The sequence below is a fragment of the Thamnophis sirtalis genome, unplaced genomic scaffold (genome assembly GCF_051295495.1).
Source record: "Thamnophis sirtalis isolate CommonGarterSnake01/CBP01778 unplaced genomic scaffold, rThaSir2_p1.2 scaffold_6, whole genome shotgun sequence".
Taxonomy (NCBI): Eukaryota; Metazoa; Chordata; class Lepidosauria; order Squamata; family Natricidae; genus Thamnophis; species Thamnophis sirtalis.
Window position 1 is genome coordinate 100,979,183 of NW_028261386.1, and position 21,951 is coordinate 101,001,133.

The 21,951-nt window shown below is 39.0% G+C and overlaps 1 protein-coding gene across 1 annotated transcript in view; it reads left to right on the plus strand.

The window, feature by feature from the left end:
- The window catches only part of MCM9 (minichromosome maintenance 9 homologous recombination repair factor), a 41,477-nt gene extending 32,044 nt beyond the window's left edge, over nt 1–9,433 (plus strand). Inside the window, exons 10-13 of the mRNA XM_014060833.2 lie at nt 1,617–1,820; nt 3,838–3,920; nt 5,778–5,923; nt 6,758–9,433. Of these exons, the coding sequence (XP_013916308.2) occupies nt 1,617–1,820; nt 3,838–3,920; nt 5,778–5,923; nt 6,758–8,219 (1,895 nt within the window). The 3' untranslated portion in view covers nt 8,220–9,433. The remainder of the gene's footprint in view (nt 1–1,616; nt 1,821–3,837; nt 3,921–5,777; nt 5,924–6,757) is intronic.
- Nucleotides 9,434–21,951: the final 12,518 nt, after the last annotated feature.

Consider the following 21,951-nt stretch of genomic DNA (forward strand, 5'->3'; position numbering starts at 1 on the left):
GTTTGATACTATTATACTGTAAGGTATTTTCCATAAACTAGTGATCTCTATACGAGATATATAGATATGTGTTTAGTATTTAGTGTTTTACTATTTTTAAAAATTACCTTGTTTTCTCTCCTTTTTTTATTCTGGTTGGGTTATTGTAGTAAAAAAAAACAGTTTTTACTTTTCAGTATTTCTTTCACCATTTTAGTTTGGTATTGTCACATTCTGTTTATTTTTTTGTATTCTCACTTTAAAATATAATGAAATAGATACGATAATAATAACTAGCAACAATGAAAGAAATACTATTTGCCTGCAAGCAAAAACTTGTAGGACCACAAAATGGACAAATAATAGGAAATAAAAAAGCTAAAATACTCTGGGACATTAGAATTCAAATAGACAAGCACCCGCCACATAACACTCCACCCTTAACCATTGTTGAAAAGAAAGACAAAAAAAAGTTTGAATGGTGGACGTCACATATCTGGAGACAACAATAGCAATAGCAATAGCAGATTTTTATATACCGCTTCATAGGGCTTTCAGCCCTCTCTAAGCGGTTTACAGAGTCAGCATATTGCTCCCAACAACAATCCGGGTCCTCATTTTACCCACTTCGGAAGGATGGAAGGCTGAGTCAACCCTGAGCCGGTGAGATTTGAACCGCTGAACTGCTGATCTAGCAGTCAGCTGAAGTGGCCTGCAGTACTGCACTCTACCCACCTGCGCCAGAAGGGAAAGAACGGGGGGGGGGGGGGGCGGTCACAAAATACAAAGACCTGAAAATTGAAGAAGGATGACTAGAAAAGAAGACAAAGATAGCACAAATAGTAATAAGCACCTTGGGTACAATCCCAAAACATCTGGAGTACCAGTACAAAACCATCAGCAGTAACACAAATCACCATCGGTCAGTTGCAAAAGACAGTTTTACTTGGAACTGCTTACATCCATGATTATACCTTTAATTATACCTTTAATTAATTATACCTTTTTGAGTTGTTCACCGCCCTGAGTCCCTCCCGGAGAAGGGCGGCATACAAATAAAATAAATCTAACTCTAAATCTAATACTATTATACCATATCTCCCTGTCTTATGTCCTTGGGAACTCAGTAAGTGGATACAAATGCCAAATCCAGTCTAAATATTTGGCTGACTGTGTGACCAATATTAATACGAATAGTATGAGACCATTGCAAAGTGGATTACAATAGCCAAGGTGACTTGTTATGCTAAGCAATTTTTTTTTTCCAAATTTTCAAATAATAAGGTTTTGACACTCTGGTATGTGAATCTTGCATAGTCATTCATAAGCTACAGATAGGACTTAGTGATAGGATGAACCCAGCCAATGCAGATCATACAGTGAACCACAAATAAGTAAGCGGAGGCATAGCGAAGGGTCAGAGTTCAACCAGTGAGATAAACTTAACAACCCAAGCATATTACATTGAAGAGAGAAATTCAAATTTATCAAATACAATTACTGAATGCTGATTAGGTTTTGGATTGATCAGAAAACCACTTCTGCAAGACTAAGCCTAGAACACTCCCCCCCTTCCCCCCCCAATGCTATCATGCATATAGTGTTGCTGTTGCTTTATTATTTAATTCTTTTTTCAGGCTGCCCAAGCACATCTGAAAAGCTCTGGTCTATGGAAAAAATGAAAACTTACTTCTGCCTTATCAAGAATCTCCAGCCAACACTGACCAATGAAAGCCACCTGATCCTTGTTCGCTACTATCAAATGCAGCGGCAGAGCGACTGCCGGAACGCAGCCCGAACCACCATCCGCTTATTAGAGAGCTTGATCCGGCTCGCTGAAGGTGAAACCTCTTCTTTCCCCACTTGCTTTTCCAACAGCTGCATTGCACAGAATTAATTAACAAACACACATTAAAGAAATGTTGCAGTCAATATTTTACCCAGTTCGATAGATTTGATTTCTAAAGTCAAATGCTATTGTCTACCTCCAGAGGCCACCAAAATAGCTTTCTTTGTTTTGACGTGTTTCAAGGGCCAAGATGTCAAAAGATTCTTGCCCTATATATAAATAGGTTATAAATGTAAATGTAAAGTTTCTTCATGCATGCATAATATGATCAAGGCAGAAATTTCCAGCTTACTCGTATGTGAGTTGAAACACAGAAAAAGGAGATATTACATTTTGTACTTTGTTTATTATGCTTTGTACTTTGTTTATCACAGAAGCACACTATGAGCAGCTATGTGTGTGTGTAAGATTTTCTTATTAAAAGAAGATTTTACATAAGATTAAAAACTACAGAAGCACAAAAAGAAAAATAGGAAAAAGATACATTAGTAGAATAAAAGAAAAAGTGAAGGACAAGGAAAGAGAACGAAAAAGGAAAATAAATTGAGCATAATAAATTGTTCTACATTGAAAGACATCTGGTCACATGTATTCAATGGCCTTACATAAAGTCTTCTGCTGTTTCTGGAATGGATTACAATACAGCAATTTGGAACAGAATAGGGTTACATACATTTCCCCAGAATATAACTGAGGGATTCTCACCATCAATCCTCAATTGTTACCAATGACACAATAGCCTTTTTGTTTCGTACTGGGTGTGTGCTCTTATATATACTCTGAAATAATCCAAGCTTAGAAATTATGGCTGCTTTTTTTACCTGGAAGCTGTAAGCAGTTAGGGATATTAATAATTTTGACTTGCTTAAGTTTATAAAATACAAAATAACAGAGTTGGAAGGGACCTGGCAGGTCTTCTAGTCCAATCCTCTGCTCAAGCTGGAGACCTTATACCATACTGGACAAATGACTGTCCAATCTTTTAAAAACTGTCAGTGATGGAGCACCCACAACTGCTGAGGCAAGCTGTTCCACTGGTTAATTGTTCTCACTGACAGGAAATTTCTCCTTAATTCTAGGTTGCATCTCTCTTTGTTAAGCTTCCATCCATTAGTCCTTGTCTTAGTTGGTGGGTGGTTCTCATTGGGAAATATAAAAGGAAAGAATGTGATATACACCATCTGGAGCTCCTGATCAAAAGACAGGATATAGAAATAGTATTTAGACTTCTATACCGCTTCATAGTGTTTTACAGCCCTCTCTAAGCAGTTTACAGCATATTGCCTCCAACAATCTGGGTCCTCATTTTACCAGCCTCAGAAGGATGGAAGGCTGAGTCAACCTTGAGCTGGTGAAAATTGAACTGCTGCCAGTGAACTGAATTAGCCTGCAATACTGCATTCTAACCACTGCGCCACTACAACTTTTTTTTTCATCTAGTGTGGACTAAGGTGTTTCAAGGTATAAATATTAAAAGATGTGTATGTGAAATAGAGATGCTTCTAATAAATAGGAAGATGATTCTAATAGGTAGAGAAATAAAATGACAGATATGTACCTGTATTAGATATGTTTGTTTATTTATGATATACCCCATTTTGAAACCTTACATGCACAGCAAAAGGGAAAATAACAGAAGTAAAACAAAATAAAACAGGATAGCACAATAATTCCAGAGGAGAACAAGATTTTAACTACGTCAGTAAATTTCCCTTTCATTGATCATTTAACTCTAAAAAGCAGCTGAAACAGCTGTGCAGTATTGAATACCTGTGACTAAATTAAGCTAGTAAATACATTCCAATTAGATTAGATTAGATTAGATTAGATTAGATTAGATTAGATTAGATTAGATTAGATTACATAATAGATTAGAATAGAATAGAAATAGAGGTATATATAGGTATTGGGTGTTCTTAATAAAACTTAGGTGTATGTGCATTTAATTTATTCCATGTAACAATTTACTCATCAACTTTTATAGATTTTCTTTAATACCTGTTTTTCAGCACATGCTCGATTGATGTTCAGGGAAATTGTAACTGTGGAAGATGCAGTAACAGTGGTTTCAGTGATGGAATCCTCCATGCAGGTAAGTTTGCATATATGCTATAGGTCAGTGTTTTTCAACCTTTTTTGTGCAAAGGCACACTTTTTTCATGAAAAAAATCACGAGGCACACCACCATTAGAAAATGTTTAAAAAATTTAACTCTGTGCCTATATTGACTATATATAAAGTAATTCTCCCACGGCACACCTTACACTATGTCACGGCACACTAGTGTGCCGCGGCACAGTGGTTGAAAAACACTGCTATAGGTAACAGATACAATTGTCTATAATATAAGAGACCACAAACTAGACACTTTTTAAAAAAATAAAAAACATGTTCTCCAATTTAAAAAAACAAACATATTCTCCACTTTCCAGATCTTGTCACTTAAAAGTCCATTCCTGTTCATAGTCAGTTATGGAAATTGGAATGTGTCACATCCATGTACCTCACAAGTAAATTTTTCTGCATAGACAATATTGTTCTGCTTTAAATGACTTTTTGAGACCTTGCTGTGTGATATTTATATAATATGAATACTATTTGTGGCAAGCCCAAAGAAATGACCTTGGAGAAGCAAGGTAGAGTTGAAAGCATATTTAAACCCAGGATACAGAAAAAGGGTGGGTGAGCCGTTAAGTCTCATTCCTCCCAAATTCATTAGAGTCTGACCTTCAAGTTTTTGTTTCTATAGCCTACGTCAACATGGTTTCAGCTAGAATTGGGGAGCCTGATTCTTGACATGCTCCACCTCGAAGGGATCACAGTGTGTTTAAGTGGGTTTTGCCCCATTTTACAACATTTCTTGCTGCAATTTTGAAGTGAATCACTGCAGTTAATTAGTAGCATGGTTGTTAAGTGAATCTGACTTCCCCATTGATTTTGTTGGTCAGAAGGTTGCAAAAGGGGATCACATGACCTTTGGACACAGCAGCAATCATAAGTATGAACCAGTTGCCAATCATCTGAATTTGGATCACATAGTCACGGGGATGCTGCCAAGATCGTCAGTGGGAAAAACAGTCCTAAGTCACTTTTTTCAGTGCTGTTGTGACTTTGAACAGTCTCTAAATGAATTATTATAAGCCAAGGACTATGTTCAAAATGAGGAAAGTGGGTTGTTTCAAACATGGGATAAGCCATTTTATGGCAAAAGCGCAGGGGGGCATGGGTATGGGCACGCTTTTGGCACATGAGGACAAAAAGGTTAACCATCACTGTGATACGGGGTGGGGGATCTGGGTGCGTAAGTACAGAAAAAAGTAGTTCATACCAGCTCTTCTTTCCTCTCAGCAGCTCCTGCCGTTAAACATAATTTCTAGGTCTCAAGTTTTAATGAATTAAGAGCCTCAGTTTATGGAAATGTTCTTCTTTCCTCAAAATAATCAATTGTGTACTATCCCTTTTTGTTTGGGAGTGGCCCATGTCCCCCTAAGGCTTCTCAGGAGCAGAACAGGGGATGGGAAGCCTTTTATTGATTAAAAGTCTATGAGATTCTCAATCATCCAGATCATGGTTATTTCAAAGATGCCTTTCAAAAGGCAGTTGGACTTCCTTGGATTTTTTTTTTCCCTTGAAAGCTTCCTTTTTAAAAAAATTACCTTATTTAAGATCGGTCAAAGGTTGTGAATATTTTCTAGGCCTTATGTAACGTCCCAAGGATGCAAACTCCTAAGGTTTTTTGGAAAAACATAATTTTGCTCCATGCTTGCAAACTTTACCAAGTTTTTACTATGTTTAATTTAACACAATAACAGAGTTGGTAGAGACCTTGTAGGAATTCTAATCTAACCCCCTGCTCAGGCAGGAAACATTATATACCATTTCAGACAAATATTTAATTTAAGTTTTCACAGAAAACAGTTTTTACATCACAATTCTTGTCTTACTTCAGGGAGGTGCACTTCTTGGTGGTGCCAATGCACTCCACACTTCCTTTCCTGAAAATCCGATGGAACAATATAGAATGCAGTGTGAACTAATCTTGAAGAAGCTGGAATTGGAACACCTTCTGCAGGAGGAATTAAGAAGGCTTGACAGGTGCAAAATATTTATATTTGGCAGGAAAAACATCAGCTTTAAATCAGATGACACATCAGCTGCTATGACAATGTGTGATGTGATGAATATTAATATTTTCTTGTTAGCCATGGTCTTGAAGGCATGTGGATAAAAATAATTAACAACATAAGAGAGAATCGTTCTGTTATTTGTTTATTTATATTCAATACCAATATCAATACCTAGTATTGCAGTCCTAAACACATGACAGAAAAATCTGAGTAAAAACAGAATTTTACTGCAGAAGAATGCTTTGCTTGAATATTATTCACAGGTAGTCATCAACCTATTACCGAATGCTTTACAGCTGTTTGAAGTTACGATGGATTTCCCTACAGCTACTTATGACCCATATTTAAAGTTACAATGGCCATACTTCGACCCACAAAGTCACATGATTGCATTTTGGGCACTTGGCAACCAGGTTATTCTTGTGGCTGTTTTCAGTATTCTGCAGTCATGTGAACACCCATTGGAGAAAATGGATTCATTTAACAACTGCAGCATTTGCTTAACGATTACAGCAGTCGCTTAACAATCACTGCAAAAAAATGTCCAAAAATAAAAATGGGTCAGTTCATGTGACTTATGCAAATGACTTAACAACCATAGATCTGAATTCAATTACAGTTGTAAGTCGAGGACTACTGTATTCACAAAAAGCAAATCTTCTAGTCCGATTTTTAACTCAAATTCCTAAAGTCATAGTTTACTAATGTTTGCACCCATAAGAAAACATCACTTCTATGTTTCAAAGTTTATAAAAATGCAACTTATTTTAGCAAAAAATATTTTCCTTTTAATTTTTTTTAGGTTTTTACAGAATGGAAATTTAAGCCCATCTCTGCAATGCATAGGAGCATCTTTAAATAATGACATGTTTGGGGAATTAGAGCAGAGGATTCATTCCCAACATTCAGAAAAAGAAGAAAATAACATTCAGTTTCAACCTTTCTCAGCCAAAGTAAGTTCTGATGCTGATACGCATCTGGGATTCCCAACCAGACAAGAATCTAATGATGCCCAAGTAAGAGAAAAATTGAAGAGTCTTAATGAGAGCAACAGTGATAACACTTTGAATTGGTTTGATAGTATAGCAGAAGGTAACATGGAAAGTGAGAAGGTCACTTGTGATTTTCCAGTTGCAGTAACATCTCAGGACAATCTGGCTTTGGAAGCAACAAATAGTAGATCTTCTAAAAAGACCAACTGTTTAAGAGAAGCTGAGCAAACCAAGAAGAGGGAATCAGTGACAAAAGAAGACCAGGGGGACTCTTGTATACAGACTATTTTTTCCTTTGAGAGGATACAAAAGCCTATAAACTCCCCTTCAGGGGCAAGCCATAAAGGTTCAGGTGCTACACCTGGCACACCTAATTCAGTCATTACTCAAAGAGCCTCTAAGAAGTGGCGGAAGAGAAACATTGAGAGCATCCAGAGATTTTGTATAAAAACAGCAGATTCCAAGACTGAGGATCATCAACCTCCATTATCTTCTCATCCTGCAATTATCCCAAATTGCCCTGGAAAAGATACTGGAGCTTCTCCGTATCACAATGTGCCTTCAAGGCACTTGACATCAGCAACATTAAATCGGAAGCGAAATAGAGACCAAACCAACAAAGTAAGAAATTGCAATGAACCTGCCGTCCCTGAGAACTCAGAAGCTGCCCCTGCTAAGTTCTCTAAATTTTCCTTTCAACGAAAGCCTAAGCTAACTCTGTCTCCTGAAAATGAGGGACATCACACATTACAGGAGACTATTTGCAACCCTGACCTTTTTACCCCAAGTACATCGAAAGGAGAACATCTGATGGAAGAAGATCCTGATAAACATCAGGGAAGCCATAGTCTTAACACAGGAAATACGGCCAAGGAGAAACAAGCCGGTGAAAACAAGAAAGAGGAAGAGAAGCCAAAGCCAGCTAAGGCCACCGCCATTTCTTTCACAAAAACACCAGGGGCAAGAATAGAACATGGGGACCGTCCAGACTCAAGAAAAGTGTGCTCCAGCACTTTGGCAAAGCTAGCAAAATTTGCCTTTACGCCATCAGATGAATCTCCAGTTTCCTTGAATATCACCACTAAGGAAAAAGTGAGAGAAAGGCAGCCATTGAAGACTCAGAAAGATTGTGCAGAACCCACCCGGAAGTGCTTTGAATTAGGAGACACTCACAGAATTCCAGGGAAATCATTGTTCTCAGTAACTGATTTGGACGATGCACTCTTGGACTTTGACTGGGATGGAGAGGTTCAGAAATATGCTAAAACTTAAACCTTAATGCCTGCTACCTTCTCAAAAATATATTGTGGTACTTTTATAAATGCTTTAATTTTTTGATGGGGGAATAATGCTGCAAATAATAAGCAACCTAACAGACTTTTTAAAAATTGAATCGGGTTCTAAAAAGACCATGCTCCTACAACACACTTGCAAAAATGTGATGCTATTGGAATGCTCAAAGTGAAATAAACTTGGTGCTCTCCAACTCACCAGGTAAAGGCAACAGCCCTGAAAAATACACCTCCTTCCTGGGTTTTCTCTTCATTGAGAGCTAGTATAAATACTAGCAGTATTGGGAAATCCGGTGGTAGATTGGGAATGTTTATCTTTTTTATGTCTGTTTAAGCATATGGGTTTGATAGAGGACACACATCATGTTAAATTGTGTTACAGTATCACATTTTTGCATCATTTTGTGTCAACATGGGCAATGTCACTTGTCTTCCTTCCTGCAGATATCCGGTGATATTAAGACCTTTCCAACAATGAGCTTCAGATTTTCAGAGGACATTGTTCAGGGCCTAAGGTTTATGTGGACTAGGGGTGTTATATTCCATGATCAGGACAGAGATGTATAAAACTACAGCTTTAAGGTAGTCAAGTCTGCAGAACTAGTATGGATAATCGGATTGAAAAGCAATGAGTGAGACACTATTTCATTTGGATGTTTCCCTAACATATAAATCCATACGTTATTCAATTAGCATATTTTGGTGAATTATGAGATGAAGAATACATATTGAAGACATACACATTAAGGTTTTTTAAATTATCTGAGCTTTCTTCTTAGCACCCCATAGAAATGTGTGATTTCAATTTTGTATTCAAGTAAACTGAACTACAAAATCTTTGAAAAGTGGGAGTGGCCCTTCCTTCTTTAACTTCTGTTTCACTTTACCATATGTTTGTCTAGCTCCGTTTCATAATGAATACTGATCTATGACTTTAATTAGGTAACAGATAACATTTATTATGTTGGGCTCAAGTAGGAGCTTCAATTCTTTGTTAAAAAGGACATTTTAGCTGCTAAAGTTTGTAAGCCAATGTAGCTATTAAAATTATTAATGTGGCAATTTACTTCAATTAATATGTATGATTATCACTGCTTTCCCCCAATAAAATGTCAACCAATTGCTGTCCTCAGTTCATTTTTAGTGCCATGCTTTGCTTTACAGAGGATGTATAAAATGCTCTGAGAATTCCTCTCCCTAATTCAATAATCCAATGAAATTGTAATAAATTGTATATTGAACAACATCATACATGACAGTATCTCCTTTGCTTTCCTTGTATTGTCTGGGATCTAATCTGAAATTTCATATAGTTTTGTGAAATTTAATGTAGGAGATTTATTCATCTCTTGCTGATTTAGACACAAGTTAAAGTATCAGTGTGATGGTCTCATTCTTAAAGCTCCTTATCTACACAAAGTCTTCAACTACATCATCCACAAAAGGAGAACATTTCAGTCACTTGGAAAGTTATAGTACTAAGGGAATGAATAAAACATCAAGCAAAACTCCCAAGTTGGGAGGATTCATGTCGTGACTTACCTAGTTTTGACTTTTGGCATCATTGTGATTAGAAACTGATTGCCCACAGCTTCTGGATGTGTGCTGTGATCAGACTGGTGTTACCTAGAAACACCCACCACAATTAATTTTGGATTCATGGAAACAGCGGAAGGAAGATTTACCAACTAATAGAAACAAGGGGGAATAATGTTGTATACCCATGATGGCAAACCTATGGCACGCATGCCAGAAGTAGCATGCAGCACCCTCTGTGGGCACATGAGCCGTTGCCCCAGTTCAGCTCCGCCAAACATGCCTCCCACTGGCCAGCTGGTCTTTGAGTCTCTGTCGCACATATGAGGGGGGGCAGAGCACATGCGGGGGGCCACACATGAATGCAGGGGAAGGCAGCGTGCATGCAGGAGGGCCATGCATGTGCGGGGGGCAGGGAGCATAAGGGCCATGTGCATAAGCATGGGGCAGGCCATATGTGTAGGGGGTGCACCTGCATTGCATTTTAGTTTGAGCACAGGCATGCACATTTGCTTGTGCACATGTGCACTGTGGATACTGTGGGCATGTGCACTTGGTCCAGAAAAGGTTAGGGTGGTTGTATACACTCGGAAGGGTGTTGCATTCGGTTGTCCTTTCACAGATTGGCATTCTTCTATCATAAAATAGTTGCTTAGTTGATCACAAACAAGGATGCAGTTTGTGAATCAGAACCACATCCTGTTGGTTCATCAGTCATCCAATCTTTGTCAAGACTATTTTTTTTATCCATCTCTAGATCAACTTAACAATATCCACTTAAATTCAGCACAAACCTCATTCCTTACTAGCATTGATTGTGTTACCTAGGCAATGAAAGTCTGTAAGAAAACAACCAACTCAGAGAGCCCCAAGAACTCTTCATTTTAATCCTGAGCAACAAATATTTACCTTTATTGGCAACATCCAGTTACTCATTCCAAAACTGAAAGCAACGTGAGGTTTTAGATGAGTATCATATAATTTCTAAAGCCAATGCAATGGATTATGAAGCATGTTGCAGTTTCTTAAGAAAAAGAGAGGTGAGGTAGGTAAACTTCTGCTTTAAACCATGTGATTTTGAAAATCAAAATAGCTTCCATTAGGTTTAAATCTCTTACTCTCTGCTAAGACTTAATACAAGATTTATCTTCCAAAGCACTGCAAATATACACTGGTTTCCCTAAACTTTTTGTATTAAAGCCTTGTCACTCCTTATGGAACAGTGAAGCACACAACAGCCCCTGCATTTTCGGAGATATTTTCTAACCACCAGGAGGTGCTCTAACTATTTCAGTAGACATTTAACCGCTAAATCTGACTTCTCTTTATATATCCCTGCTTCCTACCTCTAGAACTGTACCGTCTTTAATACTCTTTTCTTAAGGCTCTATTCTATGCATAAAACGAACTGTTCTATTATAATAATAAATGTATTTTGTTGTTAAGGCATTGCAAGAGTGTTGTATTGCTTTTGTGGTAACATACCAGCAGTATCACAGAGTTTTGGAAAGTGTGTCTGTGTGTGTTTGTGTGTGTCTGTGTGTGAGCTTCTGTAGTTGAAGGCGGATTAGAAACTGGATCTCCCCAGTCCTAGTCAACAAGACAACAGTGTACCCACATAACATCAGTCAAATCCAGCTGTTGGCTCTTTTGGTTTGGATTAATGGAAACTAGTCCAACATATCTGGTGGTAACACGTTGGAGTAGCTATCAAAACATTGCAGACCTGTTCATTAACTAGATATGTAAAAGATTTATCTATGACACATTTATTATTAAAATGTTCTTTTTTATTGTTTTTCCTACCATTTAAAGTCTTCCTCCTTTGCAGTTGAGCTCCCCCACCTTTAAATATTCAGTTTTTGTGGGCATAGTAATAGGTATAATAGTATATTTTCATGGAGTATTAATTGCTCTGTGTGTCCTTAGGCCTATCCCCAAAAATGATATTAGACAGATCTTCACCAACAATTGCTAATTTTTTGAATAATTAACTTTTTGTTGCAAGAGAATTTTATTTCTCAATTTGTGAGTTTTATACTATTGTTTCAAGCTAAACCCTATGCTGAGCATTATTCCAAATATCATTTAAACATTCTCAAATATTTTCTTGCTCAATTTTTCTTTGTGCAACAACATAAAATACTGTTGGTAATAAAGATGAGACTGGAAGCTGATACTGGACTTTATAACTGTAGAAAGCACAGACACCCTCTCCCAGAAAAATGAAATATCCTAGGAAATATTGCAAAGGCAAAATATTATATTTCCCTGGATCAGGAATGGAGAAACATGTTTTTAGGCAGGAAACAGACTCATTCTTAATAGCCCCCACTTTTCTTAATGGGCCATTAAAATGCCCAAGCCAGTCTATTCTACATAACATAGAGTTCCTCCCTTCAGCTCCAGGGGATGGGATTAAGGCATGATTAGCCCTTTATCCATCTCACCATAGGGCACCTGAGAAAAAGCAATGCTCCACCAAACTTGATTCAAAGCACAACCTAAAGAGTTGCCCCTGCATGGTCCCATGGGAGTCTGACAACCAATCAGAATACATTTATTACACAGGAACAGGAAACAGAAAGGTGGGGTCGAACAGAATATAAAAACCCAGCAATCCCTTTCTTCCTCTTCTCTTCCTCACCCAACATCTGGAAGCATGTGACCCCCTTTTCTGTTCAGGAACTCAAGCCATGTGATCTTGTCCACCATTAAACCATCTTTCCAAGCAGCCTCCATGTTTCCAGTGTCTTTTTCCCCACTTGGAGCTGAACCCAGAAGGACATTTCTTTCAACATAACAAAACAACCCTTTGTTTAAAAATTATGTTGGTTTTTTAAAAAATTGAATGGATCAAGACTGGAGAACACCAAGTTGTAAGATACTGTTGGAAGAAATGTCCTGGGTTCAGCTCCAAGTGGGGAAAAAGACACTGGAGACATGGAGGCTGTTTGGAAAGATGTTTAATGGTGGACAGGATCACATGGCTTGAGTCCTGAACAGAAAAGGTGATTGCACGCTTCAATGTTGGGTGAAGAAGAAGAGCGAGAAGGGCTGAAAGTTCCTGGCTTTATATTCTCTGTTCGGCCCCACCTCTTTGTTTCCTGTTTCCTGTGTAAGAAATGTGTTTTGATTGGTTGTCAGACTCCCATAGGGCCATCCAGAGGGACTCTTTAGGTTGTGCTTTGAGTCAAATTTAGCTGAGCATTGCTTTTTCCCAGGTGCCCTGTGGTGAGATGGGTAAAGGGCTAATCATGCCTTAATCACATCACCCTGGAGCTGAAGGGGGAAACTTTTTGTTATGTAGAATAGAGTAGCGTGGGCATTTTTATGGCCCATTAAGGAAAGTGGGAGCTATTAACAGTGAGCGTTTCTCCATTTCTGATCCAGGGAAATATGTTCTGCCTTTTCAATACTTCCCAGGATATTTCATTTTTCTGGGAGAGGGCTGGGTGCTAACTTCCTACAATATCATCTTGAGCTCCTAAATGAAAGGAGAGATAACATGTCAAATAAAACCTGCTAATAGCTGCATATCAAAACATTCTTGCAAATCTAGTTAACAATACCAAATGAAAAGTTAGCAATGGCAGTGGTCCTACCTTCCCGATTAATGAAGAAGCATCATAATTAGCTAAACTGGACTTCTTTGGAGAGATTTCACCTCCTCAAATGGAGAAAGCAGAACTGTCAGAAAGGGTGACACACAAAAAAAACCCACCTAGATGCTGCCCACAAAAGTCTGTTTGGCAGCACACACAGAAAGGATGGGACTTGATCACAGGTGTGGTTGGCGTAGGGAGTTAGAAAGAGAGAGTTGAAGGAAAGGGCCTTCATAGGGTGTCCCTATGTGTGGCTTTTGAAATAAGTCTCGCTTTTTAAGAGATAAAAAAGGAATCGCCCTTCCCTTCCATCCCGTCTTCTTCCCTTCTTCAAGCAGTGTGGTTTCCCAGTTCTGTGTGCTTCTAAATAAATCTGCCTTGTCCTTCAGAAGCAATGAATGCCCGCTAGCATTCACTAATAGCTGGTCTCAGCTCATGCTCGACCTTCCCAACAGCTCTGTTACAGTGCACAGGCATTACTCTTTTCAAATGGGACCTGATGCAATTTCCTTAGTTGGTGTTGCTGGAGCCCTCCACAATGGGCTAAGGAGTACATCTTTTAACAAGAATCCAACTCTACAGCAATTCTTTCACAGAACACTTTGAAGGACAAAAGATCTTCTTTCCAATCTCTGGAGATTTTCTCAAAGGAAGGGTGACATTGATCAATACTGACTTGGCTTGCGCTCATGTAAAACGATCCTGCGTGCCAAAGAGAAGGAACTGCTGAAGTAAGGAGCTTTCACCCGCATCTCTCCTCGCTTTCACCTCTGAGCAATTGGCACAGTTTTCCAAGCTAGAGAGGATGGGGGGGTGGGGAGGAAACTGCGGGATCAGAGAGAAGACAAGGAGAAGCATTCACCAGTCAGGCAAAGTGGTACAGTTTTCAGCTTTGGGCTATTTAAACAATGGCTCTGAATTGACCTTAGTGCTTGGTTGGAAGCACACTTTTAACATCTCCATAGTGCAGTGGTTCCCAAACTTGGCAACTTTAAGACTTGTGGACTTCAATTCCCAGAATTCTCCAGCCAGCAGAGCTGGCTGGAGAATTCTGGGAGTTGAAGTCCACAAGTCTTAAAGTTGCCAAGTTTGGGAACCACTGCCATAGTGCAACATTTTGAGGGAGGGAGGGAGAGCGAGAGAGCTTTCTTTCCCCCAATTACATTCCCCCACCCCAGTTTTGCATCAATGTCTGGTCAAGTAGTGGAATATAAACCAACCTTGTCTTCCTTGTCTGTGTGGTGAATAAGTGTCCATCTTCCACTGGACAGTTTGGTTCTTTGTTTCTTTGCATTTGTTACCTTCTAAATATTTTTTCCCTCTATTTCTGGTCATTATGGTCCTCTGTGTATTGTTTTAGCTTCTCCTTTGCTAGTAGCTACACATAGCTAGACAGCCAAACTGTAAGCAAGTGCTTGAATTTCCAGTTAGTATATATGACCAAAATCTGTAGTAAATTTAGCAGCACGAACATTTTCACCACAATACTTCGATTACTACCCCTTCCTTTTCTTTTTAATGCCCTAACAGCTTTGGGTCAGCATTTTATGACATACAGTAGAACCTCTGGTCATGACCGCTTCTGACCACGACCAAATCGGGCTCCGACCAAAAAATTCACAATTTTTTTTTCCACGGCCGATTTCCCCTTCCTTACCATTTTTTTTGTAAGCGCCCAATTTCCAAAATTAGGTTTGGGTCACGACCAAATTGGGTTGTGACCAAAGTATTAGATCTCATAGATTGGGCCTCCTCCGAACTCCATCGGCCAGCCAGTGTCGGCTGGCAACTACAAGGAGGAGGGCCTTCTCAGTAGTAGCCCCGACCCTTTGGAACGAGCTCCCCGTGGAGATTCGTACCCTCACCACCGTCCAGGCCTTCCGCACATCCCTCAAGAACTGGCTAGCCCGTCAGGCCTGGGGACAAAGATAGCCGCCCCTCCCGAATGATGAATAGCAATAGCAATAGCAATAGCAGTAGACTTATATACCGCTTCATAGGCCTTTCAGGCCTCTCTAAGCGGTTTACAGAGAGTCAGCATATTGCCCCCAACAATCTGGGTCCTCATTTTACCCACCTCGGAAGGATGGAAGGCTGAGTCAACCCTGAGCCGGTGAGATTTGAACCGCTGACCTGCTGATCTAGCAGTAGCCTGCAGTGCTGCATTTAACCACTGCGCCACCTTGGCTCTTTTATGAATGTTGCTTATTATTTTTATTATATGTGTCTACGTCATTGTCTGTATCCCCCTTCCTGATTTTATGTGAGCCGCCCTGAGTCCCCTCAGGGAAAAGGGCGGCCTACAAATGTTAATAAACATTCAAAAACATTCAAAACATTCAGTTATGGAACAAATTATGGTTGTGACCAGAGGGTCTACTGCAGAACATATTCTCCTGTTATGGATTTCTCTCCTTTAGGCTTTGTTTTGCTGTTATATTTTATTTTACTTTATTATTTTGTATTATGGTATTTCTTTGCATATGTCCATGTTCCTTCCCTCTACATAAGTATTCAAACTGAGAGAACTGGGATCAGGCTTAATAATAATGGTGCTGCTGATGGTAAATTTGCCCCAGCTGGTTGTTCTGAGATGTCAGACTCCTCTCTCTGGAGACTGAGATGACCTAAAATCTGATGGCCACCATAGCAATCCTAGGTTGATCCTAGATCATCATTAGCCTGACCCACATTATCAGCAACACGTTAGCTCTGATTTTTAACTCTGGACAAATGGAACCAGATTTCATTCTGTGGAAATTTCCATCAATCATTTGTTTTAGATAGATTGGCTCCTTTCAACAGAGGAAGGCTTGACTGATTAAGGTGACCCATACCAGGCACCTGAAGGATCCAGAATGCTTGAAGAATTTGTCAGCAACCTGGAAGGTGATATTGATAGATATCTGTTTAGTATCTGTTTATGTAGTGGGCCTACAAAACTTGTATATGGGAAAGGTTTTGTAATTGAAACATTACACAAAAATTTGTAATTGAAAAATCACAAATAATTATGGGCTTCATCGAAATCCAGGTGCACCAATCAGTTTAGTAGCTAAAGCAGCCATAGCAGCACTAGAGCTGGTGATAGCGGGAGGGGGGGGGTAGAGAAGGCTGGTAATATTTGAGGTGCTCAACAGCCGACCTTTCAGAGTGGTGGTGGTGAATTTACTGAGTTTTTAAAAAGCAAAGCACAAAGACCAGAGATAGGTTCCAGCAGTCACTACTGGAACCTATTCCTTGTTTTGCTTTTTAAAAAGTCAGTAAATTCACCACTGCCACTCTGAAAAGCGTGCTGTTGAGCACTTCCAACATCACTAGCCTTCTCTCTCCCCCCCCCCTCCACTATTACCAGCTCATGGTGCACTTGATGTGCGCTGTATATGAGTGCACGCTTTATGTGCGCCGCACATGCATGCACAGTACAATAAATATTGATCTGCACATGCGCAGAAGCAAAAAACCAAGATGGCAGCACCATGGCGGCGCCTGGAGAACCAGTTCGGGGGAGTGGAAGGCCTGGGTCACTGCCAGTTCCAGCGACCCAGACTGCCAAACCACTACTGTTTTGGCCAAACCAGTCCAAACAGGTAGGAATCTTCCACTGACAGAGACAATATTTTCCTTGGCTTCTTCCCTTCTTTGGAACAGCTTACTGTAGGGGTCCCCAAATCTCTGGGCCACGGACTGGTACCAGTCAACAGCCTGATAGGAAGTTGGCCTTACAAGTGGCAGACAAGCAAGCAAAGCTTCATCTGCACATACATGGGATCTAGGTTGCACACAAAACTATCTCTCCTCCCTCCATGGTCATGAAAGACAATTTTTCTTCCAAAATTAGTCCCTGGCATCAGAAATGTTGGAGGCTGTTGCTTATTGTACCTCTCCAAGGAAAATGGTTGACAGCTGGCTTTGATGATTAAGTGTCTAGTTAGAAGATCTGTACCATTATGGTTCCTATTTATGATCTAATCATACATACATACATACATACATACATACATACATACACACACACACACACACACACACACACACACATGCATACACACACACACACACCCAAAATTTTATATTCTGTTTGATTTTGTATACTGCCTGAAACTTCTGGAGTAACACAATTTGTAAACTTAACAAATAAATGAGGTATACTCTATATGAAAATATATTATATGTATGCATATGTGTAACACATTCAATAATAGTTCCACTAGTCACCCCAGTTCTATTCCAATAAGAATGGATTTAAACTTTGTTAGTCTCTAGTACATCAGAGAGCCCTGTGGGTTAAACTAATTCTTTCTTTTTGTGGCCAGAACTTTTAAAGTACATGAAACATTTTTTATTCAGGATTTTTCTTTCTTTTGCATTCAAGTGCTATTAGCAGCCAGCAAGCCATGGGGCTTCTGTTTACTGGAGCAGAAGAGTTCTTTTTCATAAAGTCCTCCCTCTCAGAATACTGTGGGAAGGCTTCAGAGTTCTGCGACAATTTAATACTTGCTTCATCTGATTTCACTAGTACCTTACCAGATAACATATTAAGTGCAGAGAAATCAGGAGGCTGCATAATCTATTATGCACAATAAAAGGAAGACTAAAGTTTCCACTGGCATTTGCTCCACTTTAGTTCATTCTTACAGTGGCATTTTAGCCAATTTGGCCATGATCCAAGGATACAAGGCTACGCGTTGATTGTTGACATTGGCTTTTGGAACAGCTTTATCCATTTTGGCAGAAACACCTCTTATTTATTGGCAGCTGAAGAACCAAAAGCTGTAATGTTTGAAATGCTTGATAGTAGTTGGTTCATGAGAAAGAACATCTTCACAAGAGGAGAATCTTCTAATTGCAAATCTAAAGATACCAACAGGTTAGTTGCCTAAAGCACTCCAAAATGATCCGTGCTGGCTGTGGAATTGTAGGAGTCGATGTCCATGTATCTTAAGTATGCCAAGTTTGAATAACACTGCTTTATACTATAAAACACATTCATTTTTTTAAAGACAGTCAAACCAACTCCATTCAACCCAAAGCAGATGTATCCCAAATCTTAGTTTTAAAAAAATCCATGCAAAGACACACACATGTACACGCACAAGAACTCATGATAAGCACTGACATCCAGAGAGGAAAAAGGACCTTGTGTATATGCTGAGTGAACATGGATACTGTTTTGTTAGGAAATGAGAAAATGGAAAATTAAGAGGTTGGGAAAGGTTATTTTGGAACAGACTTCCAACTATCTGACTTCCTGAATACGTACACTCTATAACACAGTGTTTTGTAGAACATTTTATTGCAGGCTTCACACTTTTTGACTTCTAATATGTACACATCCAGCTGCTGTAAAAACAGTAATACAGAGTTCAGTACATCCATATATAATATTTGTATGAACAGCAAATTATTGCAGATATATATCTTTGGTTACATGATAATTTACTGATTCCAGAGAAAATCAGATTTGCAAAAAAATCCAATTCACAGCTGCCAAGGTATATGTAATATTTGGATTTTTCCTGTTCTTGATGAAAGAAGAGTTTAGTGCTCTGCAATCCTTCTACCATTATGGTACCCTTTTAATAGGGAATCATATGCTGAGGAAATTTTAGGACATTAGCCATAAATTTTTCATACGTTGGCTTCCCAAACCAACACTGCAAGCCTGAACTATCAGTTCAAATGATTCCCTGAATTTCAAAGGACAGATCAACCGACCTAAACAATTACATTTAAGTATTAAAAAAATGTCTTGCTTTGAAAATCTGTTTCGTGCTATCTGGGGGGAAAGCAGATTTTCTTTTACACTGAAAACTGATTCACTCACATTTAAGGCCAATGACATCAGATGGTGATTTGCATGGGTGAAGGAGTCATCATCCAACAAACATTCCATTCATCTGTGTGTCACCTCAAGATAAGAAATCAATCAACCTTGATGTAAAAATGAGCCCTGAGATAAAAGCTGAGCTTGTAAGTAAAACCTGACCATATATTTGTCTTATCAGTTTTGAAAGATGGGAAAGAAACTCCAAAGAATTTTAACTGCTTAAACTCATATGAGTATTATTGAACAGATCCACACATTGTATATATACACCTTTTAATCTGGAATGGTCTTCCACAAATGCCTATAGTTCTTATTCTTAATAAGATAACAATACTTTCACACTGAAAGAATAAAAATGAAATACAAATCCATGAAACAGAAATCCACTACCTAGCAGAGCAAATTTAAGACAATTGTGGGAGGTTCCTGGGTGTTTAGGAAGAGGGAATAAGATACAATTTAGAGATACTATAACCGTTTTCCCAGTTGCAATGTATGGCTGTGAAAGTTGGACCATAAGAAAGGCTGAGTGCCAAAGAATTGAGGCCTTTGAACTATGGTACTGGAGAACAGTCCTGCAAGTCCCTTGGACTGCCAGGCCATCAAATCAGTCAATCCTAGAGATCAACCCTGACTGCTCCTTAGAAGGCCAGATCCTGAAAGTGAAACTCAAATACTTTGGCCACCAAATGAGAAGGAAGGACTCACTGGAGAAGAGCCTAATGTTGGGAACGATTGAGGGCAAAAGAAGAAGGGGACAACAGAGAATGAGGTGGCTGGATGGAGTCACTGAAGCAATAGGCATGAGCTTAAATGGACTCCAGAGCATGGTAGAGGACAGAAAGGCCTGGAGGAACATTGTCCATGGGGCTGCAATGGATCAGACACATCTTCACAACTAACAACAACTATAACTGTTGAGAAGTATTACGACAGTTAATAGATTACTGTAGAATTAATATTGCATTTAGAGTAGAATTGTTGTCTGAACTTAATATATTAATAAATGCAATGTAACTAAAATTAGATCATGGAAATTCATAATTAAATACCTTATCAAACAAGTGTTTGCTTTTGCTGGCTGGCTGGCTGGCTGGCTGGCTGGCTGGCTGGTTGGTTGGTTTTGGAATGAGACATTTGATGAACAGATCCCATCTTGCAGGAGTTCAATTTTAGCCTCTCTAGTTTCATTGGGGGGGTGGGGGACACCAAAATTCCATATATCATTGCTGTTACAAATATTGCATTAATCTGCAACTTGATTCAGCTTTCTCACAAAGTAACGCTCAAATTCCCTACTTGGCACTATAGACTTGTTGATATTATAACATCAACAGATAACATAGGAAGTACTAAACTAAAATAGCATTTGAAACTAATACACTTTATGACTATTCTAAGAATAGTTCTCTTAAATATTCCAGGACAAAAAGTATATTTCCATTTAAATTCAGGTTATCAGTTAACTGGAAAAATCTCAGCTTCATGGCAACATCTTGCAAGTGGACTTCAGAAAAAGCAGTCACTGCTTCAAATTCCTCTTTATGCATTTGGCAGTTCCTTGGCTTTCCCCTTCCAGCAGGCCTGCAAAATAGACTCAAAGAAAGGAGAAAGTTCAGAGAAATACTTAGGTATGCAATACATAGACTTTATAGGGGAAAGCTGAGATTTCAAAGCAGTTTCTAGTTAATCTAGGCAGCTAAGATTTAATGCAATTGTTTTAAAATATGTACATGTCCTTTTGAGGTCTGAAATATCTGCACATATTAATCAACAACCAAGAAAGATAGATGCTACTGAGATTTACATTTGACATTCTCTGAGAAAATAAAAATTACACATTGGCCTAAAAGACGTTCAAAACTGGAGGCCTTTAGTTAGAGCATTCCAGGGACTGCAAGTTCTCTCTTGTGCAAAAAAAAAAAAAAAAAACCTCTATGACTGCAACAATGTGTTATACTATTTATTCATTTATCTACTTAATAAAATAGTCATACTTTAGGTCAAGGCCTTTCAAACACTAAGAATCTTTATTTATCACATTTCTGTGCCTTGCTATAACAGTATGTTCATGATTGGGCTACTGCCCTGAGGCTATGAAGTTTGTTGTAATTGAACACATTCTTCCCCCTCAAAACCCCCAAACATTACGTGAAACAAATGTGCTTCTCAAAACAACCACCCAGTAAATTAAGTTTCACTGTAATACAGCATAGCTTTGCTTCAACAAAAGGCCTTTTTCTTACCAATGAAATCTACATAGATTTGCCTGTAAGGTTCCAGCCATCCCAGCCCAGGAGCTTACATCTAACTTTCAGAAACTGGAAAATCACCATGTGAGATTTCTTTCAGTCTAGAAGGAAGGAGGGGGGTTTGACAAGAGTGAATGGATGTTTGTGACCTGGGAACAATTACATGTTCAAGTGAAGGTTCCACCACAAAACCGCGGTAGACTAAAGCGCGCTCGACGAAAGCGCGTACGTGATGTCATCACAGCGCGATGAAAGCAGCACGCTGTGAGCGGTAAACTTAAAATTAACGCGTAAATCTAAACCTAACCCCCCCAAACCTAACCCTAAACCTAACCCTAAGCCTAACCCTTAACCTAACCCTAAACCTAACCCTAAACCTAACCCTTAACCTAACGCTAAACCTAACGCTAACCCTTAACCTAACCCTAACCCTAACCCTAACGCTTAACATAACCCTAAACCTAACCCTAACCCTTAACCTAACCCTAA